The sequence below is a fragment of the Ailuropoda melanoleuca genome, chromosome X (genome assembly GCF_002007445.2).
Source record: "Ailuropoda melanoleuca isolate Jingjing chromosome X, ASM200744v2, whole genome shotgun sequence".
NCBI lineage: Eukaryota > Metazoa > Chordata > Mammalia > Carnivora > Ursidae > Ailuropoda > Ailuropoda melanoleuca.
In genome coordinates, this window is record NC_048238.1 from 32,570,410 (window position 1) to 32,592,006 (window position 21,597).

Sequence of the window (21,597 nt, forward strand, 5' to 3'; positions counted from 1 at the left end):
GAAACAACAATTGTTGGAGAGGATGTGGAGAAAGGGGATCCCTCCTACATTGTTGGTGGGAATGCAAGTTGGTACAGCCACTCTGGAAAACAGTGTGGAGGTCCCTTAAAAAGTTAAAAATTGAACTACCCTATGACCCAGCCATTGCACTACTGGGTGTTTACCCCAAAGATACAGACGTAGCGAAGAGAAGGGCCATATGAACCCCGATGTTCATAGCAGCAATGTCCACAATAGCTAAATCGTGGAAGGAGCCGAGATGCCCTTCAACAGATGACTGGATTAAGAAGTTGTGGTCCATATATACAATGGAATATTACTCAGCTATCAGAAAGAACGAATTCTCAACATTTGCTGCAACATGGATGGCACTGGAGCAGATAATGCTAAGTGAAATAAGTCAAGCAGAGAAAGACAATTATCATATGATTTCTCTCATCTATGGAACATAAGAACTAGGAAGATAGGTAGGGGAAGAAAGGGATAAAGAAAGGGGGGTAATCAAAAGGGGGAATGAAGCATGAGAGACTATGGACTCTGAGAAACAAACTGAGGGCTTCAGAGGGGAAGGGGGTGGGGGAATGGGATAGACTGGTGATGGGTATTAAGGAGGGCACGTATTGCATGGTGCACTGGGTGTTATACGCAACTAATGAATCATCGAACTTTACATCGGAAACCGGGGATGTACTGTATGGTGACTAACATAATATAATTAAAAAAAACATTAAAAAAAGAAAAGAAAAAGATCTGAGCTTAGGGACTGCAGTCACCTACTTAAAGTAAAATGTATTTTATTCAAATAAAAAAAAAGAAGATGTGTGTGTTCTCTCTCTCTCTCTCTCTCTCTCTCTCTGTCATCTTTGACTCCTCTCCAAATTCCCCTTTCAGCACCCCTTTCCCTTCCTGAGTACTGCTCTAGCCAGAATTGGTATAGAGGACATGCCCACCAGGCAGCAGGGCTTAACTGGCACTCACATCCAGAAAACTACCATTCCTTTTTACTGTAAGTTGAAACAAAGACCTATGAAGCCATGTTGTTCTTGGGGTAGGATGTAGCAGCTGGGAGGGTGAGTGAAGAGGACTCGCCCTCCAAAGGTAGGTCAGTTCTTGAGGGAAATTCTAAGTAAGCAAATACCAACTGTATTCTTGGGAAAATAGGCATTTTATTTCTAAGGAAGTAATACAAGTGAAAACTTCACTAACAAAAATGTCACCTCTAGCATTTTGGATTTCAGGCCTCTGACCATTTTATATCAAGAGTTCATATGAATGTTTGTATATTAATAGGAATTAGGGTTTAACTGATTTAAATCTGTAATATTAGGCTGATATGCATTCACTAATTTTGTTTTCTTTTTTTAAAGATTTATTTATTTATTTTAGAGAGTGCTTGAGCAGGGGGAGAGGCAGAGGGAGAGGGAAAGAGAGAAGCAGATACCCCGCTGAGCACACAGACCAATACAGGGCTCAATCTCAGGACCTTGAGATCAGGACCTGAGCCAAAATTGAGTTGGTCCCTTAACCTACTGAGCCACCTCGGCACCCCACATTTACTAATTTTTTCCAGTCATTATTTCATTGCAGAGACATTAAATATAACTCATAAACATTCCATGCAAATGTCTAAAATTAATGAAACTTTTATATAGTACAGGATTTTTTGAAAGTGTTTGAATTCACTAGGATCTGTAAAGGGCATCAATGTCTACGATACTTTTGTGTCATAAATCCCCAATCCAATTCAAGAAATATTTAGTATTTTCTTGTACATTTTCATTAGAGAAGTAATATATTCATTATAGAAAATTAGAAAATAAAACGTAATTTGAACTTTAAAAACTCACCCTCTTCCCAGAGACAATTTCCACTTGTTGAATTTCCTTTCTGTTACTTCTCTGTGTATACACATACTTCTCACATAACTGGAATCATATTATACATATAATTTTTATCCTCTATATTTGCTTAATATTATTTAATGAACATTTGTCATGTCACTAAAAATTCTCTGGAAGCATCATTTTATTGGGTGGATAAGATTTCATAACATGGGCGTGCAATATTTTCAATTTCCATGAACATCCTTATTTGTTAGTCTTCTGTCTTAATTTTTATTATATTGTAATTCATATTTTGATTTATATTTCTTTTAAATTGAAAAGTCGTTTTCCAGAAATGTGTCAGTTTCCTCTTTACTAAACTATTACATTATACCCCTGCCTCAAAATTGTTGTGGTAAATATTTACTAATATGATAGTGTTCTATGTTAATTTGTGTTTATATGTTTCTTAGTGTTTTTACATGATTGTAAGCAGTTTGTATTTCCTCTTGTAAATTTTTTATTCACATTGTCCATTTACTAATGAGTATTAGTGTTGTTTCAGTATAGATTTATGTGAATTCTTTTTGTCATATATCTGGGAGACACATTTCTAAGATTCAGCAAAAATTCATTGAGTATTTATATACAAGACAGAATATAGACATGAATTAGTCTCTTATTTAACAGAAGCAAAATTGTATTTTATTGGATTTTGCAAAGTCTGCACTTTTGCATTGACTCAAACCAAACTGATATATTATTTGTATAAAATGTAAATAATTTACATCTTTAACAGACACTATAAACAATTAGTATTTTAAAGCCAGGATTTGCATTCTCCCCTACTTCTGTAATAGTATCCATACTATTTATGGGTGTCGAAATTAGGGTAAGTTCATTTCTGAGTGTCAGAAAACCAAAATAATAGTAACTTAAATAAGAGAGAAGTTTATTTCATTTTTTGGTCTTGATGGAATCACGAGAAAAGCAAGCCGGGGTTTGTAATGGTGACTCATGCCTGGGGTCCTTCTAACTCATTGCTCCGCTATCTCCAACATGGGTTAACATCTGTTAAAGTAAAAATAAAAAAGTTATTCTGGCACTTACTAAAATGTAAGGAAGACTTTTTATTCAGGACTGTTGACATACATTTTAAGACCATCACAAAAAAATCAAAAACAAAAGACTATGGCAATAGGGGATAGAGATCCAGGCCAACTCCAAATGCAGCAAAGGCAGCTTGGGATTTATAGCCAGTGAGTAGAGTGAGGGGGTTAATGAATGGAAAAACTCACTGAAGGCAAGCCAGGGTGATATATCAAGGGTAGGGGGATTCTCACTATGCTCCTTTGGCAGGATTCCTGTTAAATCTGGGCTAGGCAAGCTGAAGATAGGGCTCAAGGACAAAGACTAGACAAAGAGAGACCTCAGAGGAGACTGTCTAAAGTCTGGTCAAGGTGACAATCTTAGTCACAACTCATGGTCCAAGATGGCTGCTCCAGTGCTTGTCATACTGTCCTTATTCCAGTCAGCAGGGAGAGGGGCAAAGGGCAGGAAAAAAGGTTCTCTTCCCTTAAGGATATTTCAGAGAAGTTTCACAGATGACCTTGCTTGCATTGCATTGGCAAGAATGTAGTCACATGACTGTACTTAGCCACAAGGGAGCTTGGATATGTCACTGGGAAGTGTTTTCTTTCTTCCAGGTGGCCATGTGACCAACTCACATCTAGTTCTAAAAGACTAGAACGAATATTGGGAAACAACCAGCAATCTGGAAAAATTGGCGTAATTAAGAATTATTAATTAGATTTGCCTACTGAAAGCAATTGTCAGGGGTGAATTTCAGCGAAGCAAACATCATGGTATCTCTTACTGCAATTAAATATAATAAAGTTGGCTTTGGTTTAAAAAAAAAAAAGAAAAAATAGCACATAAAGAAAACAATAGTTGTATTCATCCTCAATGAATTTCAAAGAAATGGTGACTTGACATCCCTTGTCCTTTGTACTGCTACGGATAACTAGGAAAACTGTTGGAAGTGGTTTTTTTGTAATCACCTTTAGCTATGAAAATATGAGTTCCCATAAGCACCACCTAAAGAGATAAAATGGGAAAAATTAAGTACTGACAACTGTCTTTGCTGAGCATATAAGTCCTTCCTTGCTGTATTTAAAATAATTTAGTTTACACAAATTCAATTTATAGATATTTTAGAATAAATGTCAGCTCTGTGTTTATAAAAATTAAAACTTGTATGTGCCTGTATTCAGTAGCAGAAGTAGTTTTCAAGAATTTTTCAAGGGCAGCATATTCTCTTAAAGTTATCTTTTTTTGTGTATGAATGCCCAGTTTCCTCCCATCAAGATAATCCTCTCAATGTCAGAGCAATAATCTTGAAAACACTGTAATTTATCCATTTTTTTTTTTTTGCTCTGCTGACTCTATCTCTAACTCTTCTTTTTCTGAATGATTTACCATATTGATAACAGGACTTTCTGCTGTTTTTGATACTCAAGAAAGGTATCCTTTGGATTTCAGATTAGCAAAACACATTCCTGTTCCTCATTGGGGCAGCAAATTGTGAAAATAGTTATTAATAGTTATTCCAAGGTTTTCCCAGAATTGGTTTGCTTATTACATATGAGATCAGTTTCTGCTATGATTTTCAGATTATAATTAATAAGCAGTTGTTCGTCTGTTTCCATGGCTTTGTGAGATCTGCTATATTCCTTTAAGCTGAGTGTTTTATTACCAGGAAGTGCTTGGTGTCATCTGCAGACACGAAGAGTCCACAATGCCCTCTATCCTTGTGACAATTTCCAAACACATTAAATCGGCACAATTCACAAGATTTCTTTGTCTAGACAAATGTTTCGATCCTATTCTTCATTACTTTCTCTGAAGTAGTTTTCTATCTAGACCGAACTTCTCCCCAATTCTCAGATGGTCTTGATTCTTTTTAATTGTCTTTGATTTGAAAGCCAATCAAAAGCTGTATAAAGTTTATTAGGACCAGAGGGATGTGTGTTGAAGAACAGCCCCATTGGGGAGTGTTTGACTTTGTGTAAGAGGCTACTTGAAGAGATGGCTTTGGATGGGAGAAGTCAGACAGACAGAAGCAACCCTTTGTGTTTACTGAGGTTTAACTTTGAGTGTGCTTGGCATGGCTTTGCACAACTAGGAAAGAAATAGCAGTTGTTGGTAAGTGCAGTGTCCTTTCTGAGCAAAAATATGTTAACAGAATAAGAATCAGGAGGAATCTGGGGGAAGAGTGCGAATTTTGAAATCTAAAATGCTGGACCTGAATCCTGATGGCAACACTTACTAACCCTGTGACCCACAGCAAGTTTCCTACCCGAGATTCCATTTTCTTATTTCTGAAATGGGAATCATAACATCTTTCTCTTAGGATGCTGCCAATACTTAATGACATGGCATGTAAAATGGAGTGCCTGTGGTTATCATGGCTGTGTTGTGCTGTTTAGGTTTTAAAAATAGGTTCTGCACACAGAAGCTTCAATCAAAAGGAAAAAAGTATTTTTATAGGGGCGCCTGGGTGGCACAGCGGTTAAGCGTCTGCCTTCAGCTCAGGGCGTGATCCCGGCGTTATGGGTTCGAGCCCCACATCAGGTTCCTCTGCTGTGAGCCTGCTTCTTCCTCTCCCACTCCCCCTGCTTGTGTTCCCTCTCTCGCTGGCTGTCTCTATCTCTGTCAAATAAATAAATAAAATCTTAAAAAAAAAAAGTATTTTTATAATCAGTACAGAAAGGAGATCTGATCACCCCTGGATTTTCGTTAGGCAGGTATGAGCTAGGCCCAGCCCAGCGTTGATGGCATTGCCTCTGGATGCAAATGAAAGAAGGAAATGCTAGGAGCTCTGCAGCCCTTGGCATCAGGCTGCTGTGACATTATTTTGCCTGTGTATATTATTTCAGTAATTTTCGTCTCACTTTTTCTGGTTTAACAGTACTTTTCATCAGTCACTGTGGTTTTGCTCTCTTAGAAGAATATCATGCTCCGTTTCTCAAGAAGGATTTAGCGTGCAGGCCTTGCAGCAGAAGCTGAAGCAGAATCTGATAGCAACATTTTTTTAAAGATTTTATTTATTTATTTGTCAGAGCAGGGGGGAGCAGCAGGTGGATGGAGAAGGGGCTCCTCGCTGAGCAAGGAGCCCAATGCAGGACTTGATCCCAGGACCCTGGGATCATGACCTGAGCCGTAGGCAGATGCTTAATCGACTGAGCCACCCAGGCGTCCCAATAGCAACATTTTTGTGAGTGGACAATACTGAGAAGACCTGATACTTACTGAGTCCTTATTATATTTGTTGTAAAATAGTTTTGGCTGTGGGTGACAGAGACACGTTATAATAGCAGCTTAAATAAGATGGAAATATATTGCTTTTTAATAGAAAAACTTGGGTTGGTTGGCAGCTTTGTGATAATATTCTGGTGGCTCCATTGTAGTATGGGTCTGGGCACCTTGTCTTTTTTGTTGTTTCACCACCTTGTCCATTTAGCTTGTAATTCAAGATGGCTCACTCCTCTGTTCTCATTCCAGCCTCTGGGAGGGAAGAGGGGTTCAAGGGAAAGGAATAGCCCTTTTCCATTAGGGTCCTGACCTGGAGGTTGCCTGTGTCATTTCTGATCACATCCCATCAGCCAACATTTAGTCTCATGACAATACCTAACTACAAGGGATACTGGGAAATGTAGTCTTTATTCTGAGTGGCCACGAGCCTAGTTAGACATGCCACTAATATAGAAGACGGGAACAGCTTTGGAGAGACACCTACCAGAATTCCCTATTTCATAATTATGACATGTCAAGCTGGGCTTAACACTTTACTCTATGTTCACAGCATTATTTTTTGTAATGCTCACAACAACCTTGTAAGGATACAACTATTATGATTCTATTTTACAGGAGCATTTTGAGGCACTGAGAGGTTAAGTAATTTTCTTAAAGTCTCAGATATAAAAAGCATCAAGGCCAGCATTTGAACCCAGGCAGTCTGCCTTCTTGGGTTCAGTGCTGTGCTCTGGGCCCCAGTAGAGTTCTTGCTTGTTTGTTATATCTTGTGGGCCTTGATGTGCTCTGCTAGATGAGACTGGGAATTGTTGAAGGCATCAAGGAATCAAAGATGCTTTGTGAATTGTTATTTATAGCTTCCTCTTCCAGGCAGCTAATTGCTTCCCTTCCAAAATTCCTATCTTCTTTGGTGCAAAATAATGTTCAGTACAATTGAGTCTAGACAGGGTAACAAAAGAAAATAATGCCACACAAATGTGACAGGAATTTTAATGAAAGCAATTCCTGATTTGAAAGGAGTATGTCTATGCAGAGATAAAGCAGGCAGTCTTTGTAATGCATTGAACATTTGTGATGATGGGATGGAAAAAAATGAATTCAGTGTATCACCAGGATATAGCAGTGAAAAGATTCTATCATTTAACTACAGCTGAGATTATCTCTTCGGTCTTTTAGATTCCAATTACATATGGGTCATCAATTTGCATGTTAATATCAGCACATCTTTGTAGCAACAAGGAAATCTAAGGAATTAACTGATATTTTAAAACGCAAGAGCGGGGCTCCTGGGTGGCACAGCGGTTGGGCGTCTGCCTTCGGCTCAGGGCATGATCCTGGCGTTAATGGGATCGAGCCCCACATCAGGCTCCTCTGCTGTGAGCCTGCTTCTTCCTCTCCCACTCCCCCTGCTTGTGTTCTCTCTCTCGCTGGCTGTCTCTATCTCTGTCAAATAAATAAATAAAATCTTAAAAAAAATAAAATAAAATAAAACGCAAGAGCAACCTGAGTTCATCTCAAATAAAGAATTGGTGTTAGCTGGTATTAAATGTCTTCAACTTTTTTTATTTTTATTTTTCATTAGTTTTTAACAGTTGATTTGGGGCCATATTTATCTCTACTACACTTTTCTATCCATCTCCCATACTCTTTGCTTCTCTCCAGACAAGAACAAATAGAGTAATTGGTTAGATTTTGTATATTGGCAAGAATCAAAATGGTTTTTCGTTCTGAACAACAGTGTAGGAATAAAGTTAAGGAAGACAGAGAAAGTTCTGGAAGTCCTTAACAAGTAATTGAGAACATTCTGTAGTTTTCTCAGGCTTGGATTACTTTTTCAGAGTGTGTTTGATCTCAGTTTTAGCCAATTTTAATTTGACTTTATTCTCAACAGACCCAACATTGTACATTTTTCTCTTCTCATTCTCCTTTTAAGATTGATGACTTCATATTGTAGAGGCCATTATAATTTACAGAACACCCTACCATACTTTATTGCCTCTGACTCCTATAAACACCCTTGGAGGAAGATATAAAAGGAATCATATTTATTTTGAAGTTGAAGTAACTGAGATCCAGAGACGTTAACTCGAATGCCCAGTGCCATCTAGTTAACGGCACGGCTGAGTTTTCCTTCCTTCCCTTTGCTCTTTATCTCTTTTTTTTTCCTTTCTTCCCTCCCTCTTCCTCTTCCTCTTCCTCTGGCACTTGCTAGTTTCAATCAAACGATATCAGTTATGTTCCAGGCACTAGGTTATGTGCTGTAACATGCATAGCTAAATGCAGATATAGTCTTGCCCTCATGGAGATTACAGAGAAATTAGCAAGACAAACATTAAACCAGTAAAAACAGCCAAATAAATGTACAATTAAAAATCACAGTAAGTAAAAAAAAAAATTACAGTAAGTGCTCTAAGGAAAAAGAACACAGTTCTGGGAGTGAGAATAAAGTGGGTATTTGCTGTAGATTTGGTGGTCAGAGAAAGCTTCCCTGGGGAAGCAGCAGTAAAACCAAAATAAGAAGGATATAGGGAAGTCAGACCAAGAAGCAGCCAGATGAAGAACTAGGCCCGACTTGGCAGTCAGGACCGGCTAAGTGATGCTACAATAACAGCCCCAAACTCTTAGCAGCTTAAAACCATGAAGGTTTGTTTCTCATCCGTGCTGCGTGTCTGTAACAAAATGGCCGAGGACTCTCTTTCACAGCTTCCCCAGACCAGGCTCAGACTCACAGAGCAGACACTATTTCGGACACTGCCACTGTCCATGCAAACAAGAGGGTACGTGGTAAGCCACGCACTCGCTCTTAAAGCTTTTACCTGGGACCACATCCTGCATTTCAAGGACAAATGCTAGTCACAGGACCACGTTTAATGTCAAGAGGGCAGGGCTGTGTGATCTGACTCGTTCCACTTTCCCAGCCTCCTTTGCAGCTGGTGGTGGTGGTGGTAGGACACTGTCTGATCAGGGGAACCTAAGGAGAATCTGATGGGGGGGTGTGGAATTCCAAGGCAATTTTCGTTTTTCTGTTAAGAGACGGGTTCAGCCGACAAAGCTTGCCCCTTCCTCCTGTCTTAAACACGGGTGCCATTCCAGAGCTGGCTGGTCATTTGCATAAGAATGATAAGCCACACCTTGAAGATAGGGGACATTCAGGATGAAAGGATCCTGAGTCCCTTAATGGTCTGATTTGCCTCTGAACTAATGCAAGAACTGCCTAATTCTGGATTTCTTGTTATGTGGGCTAACAACTGAAGTCCGTGTTTAAGCCTGTTACTTAGAACCGGAAGCATTTCTTTCTTTTTTTTTTTTTTTAAAGATTTTATTTATTTGACAGAGACAGCCAGCGAGAGAGGGAACACAAGGAGGGGGAGTAGGAGAGGAAGAAGCAGGCTCCCAGAGGAGGAGCCTGATGTGGGGCTCGATCCCAGAACGCCGGGATCACGCCCTGACCTGAAGGCAGATGCTTAATGACTGAGCCACCCAGGCGCCCCAACCAGAAGCATTTCTATGTGGGTGTGGGAGATGAACAGATACTATGCTTAAAGCCCAGAAAGTCACCTTCCTCAGATACCCTTCTCAGACTGGGTCAGCCAATGCAGGATCCAAATACGGCCTACTTCGCTTTGTTAATGCTGGATAATAAAGCAGAGGGGAAAAGACCTCTCCCACCCTATCCCTCTCTCTGAGCTCCCAATACTCCTTTTCTCCTTGATACCAGTTCTCCCTTGCATGCTTTCTTTTCCTAGTTCCAATTACCCTCCCTTTAACCTTTCTCCTCTTGAGTGTCTGAAAATGGCCATGTCCATTTCATGTAAATTATCCAGGCATGATTAAATTAGGTCAGTTTCTAAGAACAATCTGAAAAACCGGGCTGTTTAGTATTTTGTGCCAGCCTGTGGAATTCTTCCCATCCTTTCCCACCGTCTCAGAGATAGCTCCCAATATGTGGGACAATTGGCACCAGTTGCCTTAAAAATGTCCTGACTAGTGTGCTGGGACCTTTAAATTCTTGCTTCCTTGTACCCTGATTTACAGGGGGCCCCAAGTCTTTTCAGACTCTAGAACTGAACTAGGTGAAACATGATTGCTAAATAGAGTCCTGTCAGTGGAGCACAGAGAAAGATGCAATGAAAATATTTCATTTTCGGGCACCTGGGTGGCTCAGTCGGTTAAGCCTCTGCCTTCGGCTCAGGTCATGATCCCAGGGGCCTGGGATGGAGTCCTGCGTGACGTTCCCTGCTCTGTAGGGAGTCTGCTTTTCCCTCTCCCTCTCCCTCTGCTCCTCCCTGCCACTTGTGTGTGCTCTCTCTCTCTAAGTAAATAAAATCTAAAAAAAGAAGAAAATGTTTCAGTATATGGCCATAATTTTTCCAAGTGGTCTCACCCACTCTAAGGAACTACTAAGTGATTAAGGAACTGGTAAGTAAAAGTGATCCAGGCATCTGCTCATGGAATTTTTTTCCAGAAGAAAATTTGCCTCTGGAATGTCCTGGAATACCCCTATTTTCTCCATTTATTACTCTTTAGGCCAGCAGCCTATTCAGATAGGACTGCTATTTATGATTGCTATCTTTGTTCTACCCATTTTAATTACCTGTTTCTTTGCCATTGTTGCGTGCATTGTTGTAGATTTCGAATAAGCAATGTTTTATGTCTCTTGTGCCCTGAGGTGTTCAAACATCTGTTGTGATTCTCCAGATGATAAACTGTGGTTTTCAAATGAGAACTCATTCTGTTATTTTAAAGCTCGTAGCTTCTGCAAGTTTTCAAAAGTAAATTGTGTGGAGCTTTTCTTACATTCAGTTTCATAAGCCAGTTGTTCATGAAAAAAAAAAGGACACAAGGGTACTTTGTAAACTCTAAATCAGGGATTAGGAAAACTTGTGGGTTCTTGTTTGTGTTCTGGTGAGTAAGAATGAGGTCTTAAGAGCATTCTCTACCCGCCTGTTGTAGCACATGAATCATCTTGCGTGGTTTGTCCTCTTCTTGACTAACATTGAGAATAATGCGAATTTCTTAGCAGATACCTGTTTTGATTCATTCTTGTCTCTGAATACCAGAATGCCTGGCACAGGATAGACACTCAAGAAATGTTCATTGGATGAATGGAGGAGACAATTAATCAAAGGTTTTAGAAACTTTACTCCTCCCTTTTTAAATTCCCCATTTAGAAAGCTCTCATTAGGCTAGGAATTAAAAGACCTCGTTTCTGGTTTTATGTATACTGCTATCTTTAATGTGAATGATGTAATACTTCACAAGTTGGTTTGAAGACCCCAAAGAGATAATAAATAGTTTATAACATTTAAGTACCTTATAGTCTAGCACAGAATTGGGTCATGAGCAGTATATTCAAGAAACTAAAGTCATCATTCCTGCTTTTGGGGAGATGCTAGTCTAGTCTGGTATAACAAGGCTCAGTACCACAAATGGAAATGGTATGAGATGTGTGAAATGATTCTGGGATGTTTGTTTTTTCTGAAACATAGAAATGTTGTGTTCAAGAAGGGACTGGAGGGGGGCGCCTGGGTGGCACAGCGGTTAAAGCGTCTGCCTTCAGCTCAGGGCGTGATCCCGGCGTTATGGGATCGAGCCCCACATCAGGCTCCTCTGCTGTGAGCCTGCTTCTTCCTCTCCCACTCCCCCTGCTTGTGTTCCCTCTCTCGCTGGCTGTCTCTATCTCTGTCAAATAAATAAATAAAATCTTTAAAAAAAAAAAAAAAAAAAAAAAAAAAAAAAAGAAGGGACTGGAGGGACACCTGGGTGGCTTAGTTGGTTAAGCGTCCGACTTGATTTTGGCTCAGGTCATGAGATTGAGCCCCACTTTGGGCTCTGCACTCAGCAGGGAGTCTGCTGGAGATTCTCTCCCTCTCTCTCTGCCCTCCCTCCCCCACTTATGTGCTCTCTTTCTCTCTCTCTCTCTCAATAAATAAGTAAATCTTAAAAAAAGAGAGAGAGAGAAGGGACTGGAGATCGATAGCATAAAGAAACAGCATGTCTCTGAAACTTTTAAGTGGAGACGAACCTATCTTTTGGAGTAGTATTTTCCAAATTTGGCAGTATATTAGAATAAATAGTCACACTTTTAAAAAAATGCCATCAGAGTCTGGCAGGGAGAAGGATGAGGCTCGAGAATCACTATTTTTTAAAATCTTCCCAGGTGATTCGAGCAGATAGACAAATTTGAGCCCAGATGTTCTGAAGCTATGCTTCTCAAATTCTGATGCCCTGGAGATTTTGTGAATGTGCAGAATCTGATCCAGGTCTAAGGTGGGGCCTGAGATTCTGCATTCAATCCCAATAAGTTCCCAGATGCTGCTGTCGGATCGCTTTGAAGAGCTCGTTTCTAATGTGTATATCTAAAAAAATTATATGTCAGGTAGTGAAAGAAGGGACATGGGACTAGCATTTATTTAATATATGCCAAGGCACCATGCTGGTACCTTCACATGGATCATCTTGTTTAATCTTAAAAACAATCACATAAGAACATCATTACCCCCATTGTAGAGAGCAAGAGACCAGGGTGTAGTGGGTGAATCATTGCCAGGCTGCACAGCTAATTCATGATGGAACCTAGATTCAAACCAAGGCATATCTGACAGCAAAACCCAGAGGTTGGTGGAAGTTGTTAGAAAACCTCAAATGCTAAGCAGAAGTGTTGAGATCTGAAATGGCGGGACCTGTCCTTGTAGAAAACTCTTTATCGGATGACTTAAGGGAAGTAACACTGTTGCCAAGTTTGATTTCACACTCTTGCTTCACGTGGTATATCTAGACAGGTAAGGAAGACGGTATTGTGCGAGCTGCCGGGTGGGTTGTGCTCCCAGGTTAGGGTGTTGAAGATCTGCTTGGAGAGGTTAGTGGAGAATAGCAATATGTACTATTAGCAAACTCATCGCACTAGCGGAGGATGTTAAAAATCATATGTAAACCACAAACGCTATGTGTTTCAAGTACTGATATCAAAGGATTGTTGAGAGAGAGAAATTGTGTTTTCTGAAAGTATCTGCCTCTGACTACTTGATTCTTGCAAATGAAAATACTCCTTCCATGAAGAGAGCGCCACTCCTGTTTTCTTTTTTTTTTAAGTGATTTTCCCTCCCTCTCTCCTTCCAGGAAGCTGAAAAATGAACTCTTAGAAGCAAAGCGTAGAAGTGGGAAGACTCAGCAACAAACCAGCAGAGTCTGTGCTCACTGCCAGAGAAACCTGGGTTTACTGTTCGACCGAGGAGACCCGTGCCGGGTCTGCTCCCTGCGAGTGTGCAGCGAGTGTCGTGTCTCAGGCCTCGATGGCAGCTGGAAGTGCACCATCTGTGCCAAAGTCGCGTGAGTTTCTTGCCTTGCTGTGGAAAGCCAGATCTGATGACCCAAGGGCTTGGTGTGGGGAAAGCAAAATAAGAAAGGAGTGTTTTAAAATTTAGGGATAGAGAGTAGAATTAAAATCTAGCCCAACCCAGGCTCAGCAATGCCTTTGTAGAATTCTGAGTCGGGGGGAGCAGTGAGCATGAGTGAGCGACCACGAGCAAAATAGAGAGAATGGTATTTTTAGTTTTAAAAACTATAAAACAGTAAAATTGGAAGCTTCACAGAATGCGGTCTCCTACATTTGAAGCCCACCCACAAGCTTTCTTCACTTCTAGCCCCACCTGACTCCACATGTCTTTTCAGAGGCAGAGGCAACTCCCTAAGGAGTTTGGGGGTGTTTGGGGTCACTGGCAAGATGAGAATGAAATAGCCAGCCTGCTCTCCCTGGCAGCTGAGGGGCAAAGCTTTTTCTGCATCTATTAAAATGATCATATGGTTTGTATCCTTTCTCTTATTGATGTGATGTATCACGTTGATTGATTTGTGAATATTGAACCACCCTTGCATCCCAGGAATAAATCCCAGTTGATTATGGTGAAAGATTTCTTTAATGTATTGTTGGATTCAGCTTGCCAGTATATTTTTGGAGGATTTTTGTATCTATGCTCATTAGATATATTAGTGTGTAGTGTTCTCACTCTTTTAGTATCTTTATCTCGTTTTGGAATCAGGGTAAAGCTGGCGTCATGGGATGAATTTGGAAGGTTTCCTTCCTCTACTATTTTTTGAGTACTTTGAGAATAGGTATTAACTCTCCTTAATCATCTGTGAAGCCATCTGGTCCTGGACCCTTGCTTATTGGGAGTTTTTTGATTACTCATTCAGTAACAATTGCTGATGATCTGTTCAAATCTTTTATCTCTTCCTGATTTAGTTTTGCGAAGTTATATGTTTCTATGAATTTATCCACTTCTTCTAGAATGTCCCGTTTGTTGGCATATAATTTTCCGTAATATTCTCTTATAATCTTTTGTATTTCTGTCATGTTGGTTGTTATTTCTCTTCTTTCATTTCTGACTTTTTAATTTGACCCTCCCCCCATTGATGACTTTGGCTAGAGGTTTATCATATTTGTTGATCGTTTCATGACGTAGGCCTATATTGCTATAAACTTCCCTCATTGAACGGCTTTTGCTGCGTCCCAAGGGTTTGGGACCATTGTGTTTTCATTTTCCTTTGTGTGCATGTATTTTTTTTATTTCCTCTTTGAGTTCTTGTTTGACCCATTCATTGTTTAGTAGCTTGTCATTTAACCTTCATGTATTTGTGGTCTTTCCAGATTTTTTCTTGTGGTTGATTTCTAGCTGCATATTGTTGTGGTCAGTAAAGATGCATGGTACGACTTCAGTCTTTTTGAATTTGTCGAGACTTGTTCTGTGGCCTAATATGTAGTCTGTTTTGGAGAATGTTCCATATGCACATGAAAAGTATATGTATTCTGCTGATTTAGGGTGGAATTTCTGAATATATCTGTTAAATCTATCTGGTTCAATGTGTCATTCAAAGCCACTGTTTCGTTGTTGATTTTCTGTTTGGATGATCTGTCCATTGATGTGAGTAGAATGTTAAAGTTCTCTACTATTATTGTGTTACTATTGATTAGTTCCTTTATGTTTGTTATTAACTATTTTATGAATTTTGGGTGATGCCATGTTGGGAGGATAAATATTTACAGTTGGTATATCTTCTTGTTGGATTTCCCCCCTTATATAGTGTCCTTCTTTGTCTCTTGTTACAGTCTTTGTTGTAAAGCCTATTTTGTCTTATATAAGAATTGCTACCTTGGCTTTCTTTTCACTTCCACTTGCATGATAAATGCCTTTCTATCCTTTCACTTTCAATCTGCCTGTATCTTTAGGTGCAAAATCTGTCTCTTATATGCAGCATATAGATGGGTCTTCCTTTTTTATCAATTCTGTCACCCTATATCTTTTGATTGGAGTGTTTAGTCCACTTACATTTAAAGTAATTATTGATAGGTATGTACTTATTGCCATTTTGTTACCTGTTTTGTGGTTGTTTTTGTCATTCTTTGTTCCCTTTTTTTCCCTCTATTCTCTCACAGTTTGCTGGATTCCTTTCTCTTTATTTTTTGCATATGTATTTCTGGTTTTTGGTTTGTGGTTACCATTAGGTTTGTGTATAACATCTTATGCATATAGCAGTCTATAATAAGTTGATGGTATTTTTTTTTTATTATGTTCACTTAGCCACTGTATAGTACATCATTAGTTTTTGACGTAGTGTTTAACGATTCATTAGTTACATATAATACCCAGTGCTCATCACAACACATGCCCTCCTAATACCCATCACCCTGTTACCCCCTCCCCTCACGCCCTCCCCTCTGAAACCCTCAGATTGTTTCCTGTGGTCCATAGTTGCTCATGGTTTGTCTCCCCCTCTGATTTCTCCCCCTTCCCCTGTGGTCCTCCGTGCTATTGCTTATGTTCCACATATGAGTGAAACCATATGATAATTGTCTTTCTCTGCTTGACTTATTTCACTTAGCATAATCCCCTCCAGTTCCATCCATATTGATGCAAATGGTGGGTATTCATCCTTTCTGATGGCTGAATAATATTCCATTGTATATATGGACCACATCTTCTTTATCCATTCATCTGTTGAAGGGCACCTCATCTCCTTCCACAGTTTAGTTATTGTGGACATTGCTGCTATGAACATTGGGGTATATGTGCCCCTTCTTTTCACTACATCTGTATCTTTGGGTTAAATAGTAACACAATTGCTGGGTCGTAGGGTAGCTCTATTTTTAACATCTTGAGGAACCTCCATACTGTTTTCCAGAGTGGCTGTACCAGCTTGCATTCCCACCAGCAGTGTAAGAGGGTTCCCCTGTCTCCGCATCCTCTCCAACATTTGTTGTTTCCTGTTTTGTTAATTTTTGCCATTCTAATTGGTGTAGGGTGGTATCTCAATGTGGTTTTGATTTGTATTTCCCTGATGGCTGGTGATGTTGAACTTTTTTCATGTGTCTGTTGGCCATTTGTATGTCTTCTTTGGAGAAATGTCTGTTCGTGTCTTCTGCCCGTTTTTTGACTGGGTTATTTGTTTTTTGAGTGTTGAGTTTGACAAACTCTTTATCTTTCCTCCTATTCTGAATGATATAACCTGGCTGGATAGAGTGTTCTTGGCTGCAGGTTTTTTTCCTTTCAGCTCTTTGACTGTATCATGCCACTCCCTTCTGGCCTACAGTGTTGCTGCTAAAAAAATCAGCTGATAGCCTTATGGAGTTTCCCTTTCATGTAACTGTTTTGTTTCCTCTTGTTGCTTTTGAAATTCTCTCTTTATCACTACTTTGTGCCATTTTAATTACTACATGTCTTGGTGTGGACTTCCTTGGGTTAATTTTGTTGTGAGCTCTCTGTGCCCCCTGGATCTAGATTTTCATTTTATTCCCCAGATTTGGGAAGTTTTTAGCTCTTATTGCCTTAAATAAATTTCCTGCCCCCTTTTCTGTCTCTTCGCATTCTGGGATCCCTATAATGTGAATGTTATTATGCTTAATGGTGTCACTGAGTTCCCTAAGTCTGTTTTTATTTTTTATTATTTTTTCTCTCTCCTGTTCGGCTTGATTGCTTTCTACTACTCTGTCCTCCAGGTCACTGATCCATTCTTCTGCTTCCTCTAGTTTACTATTCCTTCTAGTGTATTTTTAACTTCACTTATTGAATTCTTAATTTCCTTTTCTATGTTTTCTATCCATTTGTTAAGAATCTCACTATGGCCCTTCATTCTTCTCAAATCCAGTGAGTATCTTTATGACCATTACTTTAAATTCTCTATCAGGGATATTACTTTTCTCCATTTCAGTAAGCTCTTTTGCTGTGATTTTGCCCTGTTCTTTCATTTGGGGCCATCCTCTGTCTCCTCATTTTGTCTAACTCTCTATGTCTGTTTCTGTGTTAGAAAAGTCAGCTACATCTCCTGCTCTTTTTTTTTTTTAAGTAGGTTCCATGCCCAATGTGGGGCTTGAACTCATAACCCCAAAGATCAAGAGTCACATGCTCTACCATCTGAGCCAGATGGGAACTCCTACATCTCCTGCTCTTGGAAGTAATAGCCTTATGAAGAGGAAATACTCTAGTGCCCTGCAGTGTAACGTCCTCTGTTCACCAGAATCTGGTGCTTCAGGGTTGTCTGCTATGTGTGTTGCGTGCACCCTACTGTTGTGGCTGAGCCGCTTTTGCCTTCGGTCAAGTTGTTTGCAATGGCGCTCTCTGCCTGTTGTGGGCAGGGTTTGGTCCCTGTGGTGTTACTGGGCCAGTCTGGGGACGTCGTGGGCTTGAGTGGAGCCAGACCAGGCATTTGCCAGATGTCTGTAGGGCACTCTCCCTGTGTTGTCTCCTGAGAAGCTTTTGTTGGTGGGCAGGCTCTGCAGTCAGACCAGTTGTCTGCCCCCAGACCACCGTTGGGGCTGCAGTGGGAACGGTGTGTGTGGTTATATTCTTCTCTCCGTGGGGCAGGAGTCCCTCTGGAGTGGTACTGGCGCCTGTTGGGGCTGCTTGCACACTGCCAGGCTTGCGACAGTTGGACGGGCTCTGGTGAAGAGCTTGTTGGAGGGGGCAGGTCCACAGGAGAATGCAAGGGCGTGGTACACTGTTAGCACGCTGGTTCTCACAGGTATCTGTGTGTCTAGGTTGGGTGGGGGTTGGGGGGAGAGGGAAATGGTGCCTGCCAGCTCTTTTGTTCTTGGAGAGGTCTCCCAATGATCTCTGCCCTTCCAGCACTTGCTCTGAGATTAAGAAGCAAGTCTCCCTCCCGTATACCCCCAGGCCTTTTCAAACTACTGCTTCTGCTGTATCTCAGTGGGGCTCTTTGTTGTGCTGTCTCTTTAAGGATGGGGATTCAGTTTCCATTTGCCCTCCTGGCTATTCCAGAGCCAAGCCCTCTGAGTCTTAAAGTCCCAGGTGTTAAGCCCCACTAATAGTAAGAACTCACAAAATTAGGTCCCTCTGGTTTTCAAAGCCAAATGTTACGGGGATTTGTCTTCCTGGGGCATGTCCTCCATGCCTGGGGTGCCTGGGGTGGGGATCTCCTCCTCTGTTCCTCCTACCCCCCCACACCCGCGGTATCCCTCTCTCCCAGAGGCAGCCCTGTGGGTCTCTTTAGCTCCCAACTGCATCTCTGCCCTTCCTACCCTCTTTGGTGTGTCCTCTTATCTACACTGAGCTGTGGTGAGTCTGTTCGACCAGTCTTTGGGTCGTTCTCTGGGTTACATACATGGACGTGGGTGTTACCTAGTTGTGTCTGTGGGACGAGGTCAGCTTAGGGTCCTCTTACTCTACCATCTTCCCCAGAAGTCCAAAATCTGTATTCACTTTCTAAGTGGAGTTTAATCATCTGCAAATTAGGATGCAAAAGTAATTTGGTTATCTTGTTTTCCCGTGAAATCAAATTATTTCCTTTGGCTATTTGTCCATCTACTTGTTTGGAAAAATTATCAATAATGCACTTTGCTTTCTGGTTAAAAGTAACACAATACATCTGTGAGTCAAGTAAGTAACGTAGAAGTCGCTGTTTTCCATCCTGGACACTTCTTAGAAAGCTTGCCTGAGTGTGTCATAATAGCTTTCTCCGATTCTGCTCCCCTTCACTTGGCATTTCGGAGTTGGATACGAAGGCTCTTCCGGTATAGTCAGAGAATAAGTCACCCAGGAAATAACAGATTAATGGACAGAATTTCCTCAGTTTTCATTTTGCTTCTACACAGTTTTGCAGGAGCATTTCTCCCTCTCAGTTGTTAGTGACCAATAGAAGGCAATAAATCAAATTTAAAAATCAATGAGAAGCAAAGAAATGGAAACAGAAAAACTTGGATAGAGAGTAACACCCTTGTTTTTTATTGACACGTATACAAATAGCCTTTTGAGTTTCTTTTATGCGTGTTAACTTACATGCACAAAAGAACGCAGGTAGCAAGTATACAGCAGAGTTTCTCCGTCTCGGCATTACTGCTGTCTTGCGTGCTAGGACTCTGTTGGGGAGCAACAGCAGCAGTGCATCGTAGGTGTTTAGTGGTATTCCCGGTGTCTACCTGCTAGACGCCAGTACCCCTCCTCTACCTTCCAGCTGTGACAATGAAAAATTCCCACAGATGTTGCTAAATGTCCCCTGAGGAGCAAAAGTTGTCCCTGCTTGAGCGGCACTGGTGTACAGCTTAGGGAATTACCCCAATTTCCGTGCAATTATCACTAACGTGAAGAAGTAGAGCATTACTAATATTCCAGAAGCCTTTCCCCTTCCTCCTCCCGGTCACTGCTCCCTTTTTATGTCCCAAAAAGAAACACTATCCTGCCAACACCATAGATTAGCTTTGACTTCTTTATACTTTATAGAAATTTAATGACATGGTGTGTATTTATTTGTTTATAACTTCTTTTTGTTAACATGATACTTGTGAGACTAATGTATTTTGTTGTCCATATTAGTCATCTGTTCATTTTTACTCTTTTATAATATTACATTTTATAAGTAGATGTGAATGAATACACTATTCTAATTAATAGATATTTGAGATGTTTTCAGTTTTTCCCTCTTACAAATAATGTGATTATAAAGATTCTTGTACTTGCCTCTTGGTACACATGTGTGTGCATTTCTGTTGGGTATATACATAGGACTAAAATGAATGTGTCATAGAATATATATGTGTTCAATTTCCGTAGATGATGCCAGAGAGCTTTCCAGAGGGGTTGTGCCATGTTCCCCTCTCACTAGCAATACACCAGAGTGGTGGTTATTTACATTTTTACTTTTTTGTTTTTTTGTTTTTATAATTTTGTTGAGTGTGTAGTAGATTAATTTATATTTTATTATTGAGAATATTTTCAGATCTTTATTGACCATTTAAACATCCCTTTTTGTGAAGTGCTAGTTCAAGTCTCTTGCTTATTTTTCTATCGTCTTTCAGCAACTCACTTGAAGAAGCTCTTTATATATTCTGCATACAAACCACGTGGGTTATTAGTGTTAGAGATACCTTTTCTGACTTGCCTTTTCATTCTCTTAATGGTGCCATTTGATGAACAGAAATATCTAATTTTTAGTAACTTGATTTATCTTTTCCTATTTGATTAGTGTGTAGGGGGGTGTTCCTGTATTCTGTTAAAGAAAAATTCCCCTAACTCCCAAATCATGAAAATATTCTCCTATGTGATCTTCTTTATTGTTATTGGGTTAACTTTTACCCTTAGACCTACAATCTACCTGGAACTGATTTTTGTTATGCTATGCGTTAGGGACTTATTTTTTTATTTGAATATATATATGCACATGACCCAGGACCTTTAATTAAAATGACCATCATTTTTTCACTGCTGCACAATGTCGCTTTCACAAACCAAGTATTATTTATGTCTGCTCTCAAAGGTGTCTAACATCGTGCCAGTGCCACAGTATTTTGATTATTGTAGTTTTATTATGAAATTTTTTATCCAGTAGACTTGCAACCTGTTCTTTTTGTTCAAATTGCCTTGGCTATTATTGGCCCCTGGTATTTTCATATAAATTTTAAGAATCAGCTTAACAATTTCCGCAATATAAACCGTACTGGCATTTTTATAGGGATTGTGTTGTATCAATAGGTACTTCTGGGGAGTATTGACATCTTTCAAAATTTAGCCTTGCGATACATAAATTCTAATGGACTTTTTGTTTATTTGCTTTTAATTTCTTTCAATATTTTATAGTCTTGTGGTACAAATCTAATACCTTATTAGATTTCTTCCAAGTATCTGGTTTTTATGTTATCACACATAGAATCTTTCTTAAATTTATTTTCTAATTGTTGATATGGGGAAATGCAATTGATTTGTGTAGTCTGACGTTGTATTCAGCAATCTTGTTGAATTTACTTCTTATTTATTACAGTTTTTGTGGAGTCTTTCAGATTTTATTTATATACAGTCATGTCATCTGTGAAGAATAGACTTTTATTTCTTATTTTGTAATACTTGTGTCTTTTTGCCATATTGCATACTTGTTTTTAATTTTATTGCTTTCTGCCTTCTTTATTTTCTTCTTTTTACTTTGGATTTATTGTATTTTTCACTAATGATTTTTTTTG

The 21,597-nt window shown here is 39.8% G+C and overlaps 1 protein-coding gene across 1 annotated transcript in view; it reads left to right on the forward strand.

Annotated features, from left to right (window-relative positions):
* Window positions 1-21,597, forward strand: part of SYTL5 (synaptotagmin like 5) — a 305,352-nt gene that overhangs the window by 205,805 nt on the left and 77,950 nt on the right. Inside the window, exon 5 of the mRNA XM_034649230.1 lies at window positions 13,257-13,466. Coding sequence (XP_034505121.1) covers window positions 13,257-13,466 — 210 coding nt within the window. The remainder of the gene's footprint in view (window positions 1-13,256; window positions 13,467-21,597) is intronic.